We start from the raw sequence: 6,000 nt of genomic DNA, 5'->3' as shown, positions 1-6,000 counted from the left end.
GTCGCCGCCATAACGTCGAGACAAAACTAGTGCCCACAGGAGTGTACTACTATGTTGTACTGAAATAGAATCTTCCAAGGATTTCATAAATTAGGATTCTTAAGATCAACCTCAGCGAACTCACGTTACAACTCAACTACGACTACCTGTCGGCGTATAAAAGCTCTAACCAACAGTTGTGGCCTATCCTATCTTGTAGCTCCGTATCTCAATAAAGTATTCCAAGCTGATATATGTTGGGGAAATAAAACCATCTGGTTTCAATGAGATGTCGGCAGCTGTTGTAAATGAGTAACAACAGTTAATAACCGGAGTTTAGGGAAATTTTGTGCAGTTTTGAGAAATTTTGGGGAAGCCATAATATAGATTTTACGGAAAATGGCATGAAAACCTAAAAACCACCTGAGATATGATGAAATCTCCTTAGACTTTGGGGAAATATTAGGGAAAACCGAAATTTCCCCAAAATGTCACCAGAACTTTCGAAAACTTTGGGGAACTTCATCTATGTTCTGGGATCAAACTCCAAAATTTTTTCCGGATTTCGATGACATTATTCTGAGTTTCTGGTTGTTCCTATTACTTTCCTAAGCTTTAGCGAAACCCATTGACGTTCTGTGGAAAAACTCCAAAATTACTTATTTTCTAGTAAAGCATTTGGAATTAATAACGGGTACCCGCATTTTACTACGTACATATTCATAGATTTTTTCTTCAGCAAACCTCACAAAATAAACGCAGTTTGAAGGCAAACAAACTATAGCTACTAGCAAGAACGTGTCTGTCGCACACACAATGATGATGAATGAATGTTTTCGAGCAAACCAATTGTACAATTCTTAGAAGGAAAGTGCCAACACACAGTCGCAGTTTATTCACCTTATCGAAGTAGCCCTATCTCGATAGTATATGTAATAACGAACGCAATAGATAAGCCTTGCTTGGTAAAAAGATTGATGTGTTATAAATAATATCGTTTGTTAAAATTTTAGGAATAAATACATATACATTTTTCACCACTAAGATATGTCATCATATTATTTGCCATGGTGATATCCCTTTTTCTCTGTTCATTGCGTAGAATTAGCACTTTCGTTGACAGTTCTACAAAAAAAGAATAGAAATATTACTCTTATGTATAACAGATGTAATATAAAAACAGCCAAAGCGCCAATAGTAGATAAACGTATGCCCTATTTTATAGCAATCATCCACCATATGAACCCATAATGAGACGTTGATTACGTATCAATGGTGGTATAGACATGTTCGCTGAATTCAGAACACACAGTTAGGTCTGTGAGCACTTGTAAAGCTAACTGAAAATAAGATAGAAAAGAATTATTTGTAGGTAAATGTTAGCCAGAAACTATTATAGAAATGGAAAGAGATATTCAATCCAAGTAAGGTATAAGTAATTGCCAGTTGGGGCGTCAGCACAATATTTCCACACAAACACACATATAGAGCTACACGGATGCTACCGGACCACACCACAGAGAACCAGATAGATCATATTTGTATCAACAAAGAATTCCGAAGGACAATGAAAAATATGGGAACCAGGAGAGGAGCTGACATACCTTCAGATCACCACCTAGTTGTGTCCAAGATGAGACTAAGGCTAAAGAAACATTGGACAACTGCGAGAACAGCATTATAAAGGTTCGATACAGCCTTCCTTTCGAACTAGTAACAAACTCAACGAATTCAAGATAACTCTCAACAACAAGTTCCGAGAAGAAATCAGATGATCACCAGACAAATCAAGAGTGGGAAAACAGCAGGATCTGACAATATACCAGATGGCGCACTGAAGTCTGACATTGAAGTAACTGCAAACATGCTTCATATTCAATTCAAGAAGATTTGTGAAGAGGAACAAGTGCCGACGTACTGGACAAAAGGACAGCTCATCAAGATATCAAAGAAAGGAGATCTCAGCAAATGTGAAAGCTACAGAGACACTACACCATTATCAGTATCAGGAAAAGTTTTCATCATAGTGTTAACTGAACCGGGCGAAAGATTCAATTGACGTCCAGCTTCGTGATCAACAGGTCGGATTCCGTAAGGATCGGTCGCGCACAGACCAAATTGTTTGTTCAGCAGCCATTTGCTAGTAGTGATCAACACTTGCTTCCTTTTCTTGTCCAGAACGATGACATACTGTTTCAGTTAATGCTACAAGTCAGTGTAAAGGCGTTAAAAATTCTGGAAACATTACATATGGTAACTGTAATATTCATAATAACTTCGGGTGTGATGACAAACAGATTTATCATGATATACGTTGAGAGTTTCCGTAAAATGCCAACGATAACATATCATGAGGAACTACAGGACCTAAGTACGGTAAAAACAACCTGTATTCGGTTGCTTTCCAGTTAAAAATTTCATGCAGTGAACGACATCTCCTTTAGAAGTCTCAAGTCTTGTGTTGTCCATAACACTCTACGGCTTCACCGATTGATGTAAAATCATATTGATTCATTATCTTTAGTCACTTAATGGTTGGGTCTTTCCATAAAGAAATAAATTTTTGTGACGGCTAGATATATAAAGTACATCGGTTCTGATGGAAACACTTTCAACATATCTATCGGCAGATTTTCTAATGACCATCTACCACGATGATGAATAGATTAAGGCTGATTAATAAATGTGATATCACTTCCTAAGTCATGTTCGCCACTGGGAAAAATCACTCGCACATCAAGCCGTGTCTCTAAAACCTCACATTTGTCACAATCTGCTGTACGTTTATGGCTGTTACAAACTGATCTGTCACAAATAACAGCGACTAGCTTCACTGTTAGATGTATTCGGCACTTACCTACATTAAGGTCCACTGTCACCTTATCTCCCGGTTTTGGAAACATTTTGGAGATTTTGTGATATTTCCCCAAACTTTCCTTAAAATAGACAAAGTTTTCCACAAAATGGGGAGATTTGGTACTTCTTTCAGTCAGGCATTAAAATTGTCTTAACTAGTAAATCGTCGCAATAACATAATATCATTGAAGATTCGTCCTATATCATGCATCATTACGATGGCATTACTTTTGTTACTTGAAGGATGGACGTTATCAGACATAGTGTGTCTGAATTCAAATTACATTTAAAACTCTTGATTTGACTGCTTCTTCAAAACCTTGCGAATTGTCTAGGTTACTTACTAATCACTTTATGGCAGTTTGACTTTCAAGTGCTCAGTAAACTCCATCAGTGAGCGATACTACTAGATCTTTGCCTGTCAATCTTGTGTTCCGTTTCAATTATGTGTTATGCTATCGTTGAACATGGTTTTCTTTCCATGTTGATCGAAACATTTGATATTAACTGGTTTTGAAGCCATCTAAGCACATATTCCATAACCCTTGATTCCAATGTTCGATTACTCTTCCCTATGTATATGTTTTCTCACAAACTCATCACATTTTTCCAGTCAACTCCATCTCATTTCCCTATCAAAATTTGTAAAAGGGACAGAAAAACCTTGTATAATAGTCAGAGGCATTTGAATTAATGTACTAACGAAGAATTCTCGAAACAATGCAATTTAAGGCAGGTCGAACCAAATGAGCACAACTGGATATACTATATTTGTAATTCGTAATAAGTACCCAATCAAGTAGGAAGGAATCATTGGTTAGTACAAATGCTACAGAATTATAACTACTAATCTCATCATGGCTAATACTAATTACCACGTCTGAATAATTGCTCATTAAGATGAATTGTAGAAAGTCTGCATCACAACTGAAGCTTCGCCCTGTTTTTATGATTTTAAAATATACCAATCAATAGGCATACAATATTTGGAACTAATAAGAATCAAAATAGTCGGTTCTTTTCAACTTCATGTTATACAATTAGCTAATGTCAGAAGATTAAATTTTTCCAATTCGGTTTTCAATAGAACGAAACAGTTTATCCATCAACGTGGATATTTAGATTCCACCGAAAGCACCAGCTCCTTGAAGAATGCTGTAACGATCTTTGGGTGAGCATCAGCTAACTCTGTGGATAAACCAAAGGCTTCCTATTAACTACCTTCAGCCACCAAATATTACATCATAAATAACTTGGCTTAGTTGCCTGGTCTCAGTCTTAGCGACAGAGTTATGTCACTGAAAAAGGCGACATCACTATAACACTGGTTGCTACTCACTGACTTATCAAAGTCATGCTGACAGGTGCTCAAATAATTGATAGGTTTAAATGAAAGCCGCAAATCTATGTGTGGTTTCCTTTGAAAATCCAATAAAAATTGTCCTTTCAAATGAAAACTCTCAGTTTGATTATCCATTATAACAAACTTACTCTTATAGTCTTAATGTTTTATGACATGTTCATAATAGAAATGAACAGTTTGAGGTTTATATATACCGTTAATATTCATTGTCCAAATAGATAGAGGATATGTGAAGAATGAATGGACGTTTACCTATACAAAATTAAATGACTAATCATTTTTAGTCAACATTATTTGACTAAAGGAATCAAACGCTTTTAGATGTACTAATGATCTCTATCATAAGCCTATTGCTAAGAGCTGGATTTCTCTTTATTTCGAAAAAAACTGCTGTAGAGCTTTGGAGTGTGGTGACCTACTTTTCTCGACGAGAACGCGATTGGTGTAATGGAAACAATTATTATTATTATAATCAATTGTACCAGTGATTGTTTTACCGTACCCATTGTTGTTTAACTGTATCAAAGTCACTTCTCGTTCCGCTATCCATTTTGTTAGTTCGAACTTTCTCAAGTCTGAAATTCAATATAACTTCATTTTAATTCTCTCTCTTTCTCTGATCTAAATATTCACCTTAAGTGATACGACCCTAATAAGTATGATGATGAAAAGAGGATGAGGGTTGGAGAAAGTAAAAGGAGTGTTTGTGCGCGTAATCTCATTGTAGTGGTGATCATAGTCAATCAAGACATGACACCATCTACAGGAGAATGCTGGTCGACGGCCTGTGCTCCATTGAGAGTAACAGGCGTAAGTAAGTAAGTAATTAAGTAACTGTAGAGCTTTAATTATTGTTCTCATTTAAGATTATACGTAAAAGTTATACAAAAAAAGGAAACATTTTTGTTTAACTGTCAATAATGAATGATGAAAATTGGTAAGTTCCTGTTGTCCATCAAATGAAAAACAAAAAGAATCTTTTAACAATGGAAAAAGAAACGTTAACTGGTCAGTGCTCATGAATATGTAGAAGAAGTTTAGCCTAGATACTGTTTTGTAATCTCCATTCGAAATGATTCAATATGTTTTATATTTCTGATTATTTGCTTTGTTCTTAGATCATTTAATGTTATAGGTGTATTCATAAGATCTTCATCTTTTAAATAAGAATTCAAATTGGGATTGAAATTCGTTTTGTTCATTTTAGTAATATCCAATGATTCAATCAAGTCATTAGTTTATGTATCCTGTTTAAATTGGAAAAGGAGAAAATCAACCAGAGAACTCTGAGCGTTATTAGTAACAATTAAATGTCATCTAAGCAAAGACTGATAGCTGTTAGCAGTGGACTGCAGGACGTGCGTTTCGTCCTATATGTGACTCGCCAGCTGTGTGAACATGCATATCAGAGTTGATATTCATTCCGGGACTGGTATCCAGTAGTTTTCACTGCGAACGTCATTGCGTTACTACCACTCACTTACTGAGTCTTGATAGCCTCTTGCATGAGCAATGTCGTGAAGCTTAAATTCACTTAGTATTGTTTGTTTGTACTTTCCGATTGATGTTTAGGACTGCAACTGGTCAGTCTCTTATTATCTTATTATCTCTTACTATCCACCTTTGCTTATAATGCTTGTGAATTAAGGCTATATCGAGGCAATACGCACAGTTTGCACATATGGCCAATAAGAGACTGACCAATTGCAGTCCTAAACATCAATGATAAGATACAAACAAACAATACAAAGTGAATTAAAGTATTAAGTTAGTAGAGATTTGAAAATCCATAAAGCAACTCA

The 6,000-nt window shown here is 35.7% G+C and overlaps 1 protein-coding gene across 2 annotated transcripts in view; it reads right to left on the bottom strand.

The window, feature by feature from the left end:
* Positions 1-1,241: 1,241 nt before the first annotated feature.
* Smp_156960.1 overlaps positions 1,242-6,000 on the bottom strand; it is a gene marked incomplete at both ends in the record, with an annotated part of 88,301 nt that continues 83,542 nt past the window's right edge. For both annotated transcript variants that reach the window (XM_018797702.1, XM_018797703.1), the window contains one exon: positions 1,242-1,319. In XM_018797702.1, coding sequence (XP_018652718.1) covers positions 1,242-1,319 — 78 coding nt within the window. The remainder of the gene's footprint in view (positions 1,320-6,000) is intronic.

Source organism: Schistosoma mansoni, chromosome 5, assembly GCF_000237925.1.
Source record: "Schistosoma mansoni strain Puerto Rico chromosome 5, complete genome".
Classification (NCBI taxonomy): Eukaryota; Metazoa; Platyhelminthes; class Trematoda; order Strigeidida; family Schistosomatidae; genus Schistosoma; species Schistosoma mansoni.
Note: the sequence above shows the minus strand (reverse complement) of the source record. Positions and strands in the feature narration are given on the sequence as shown.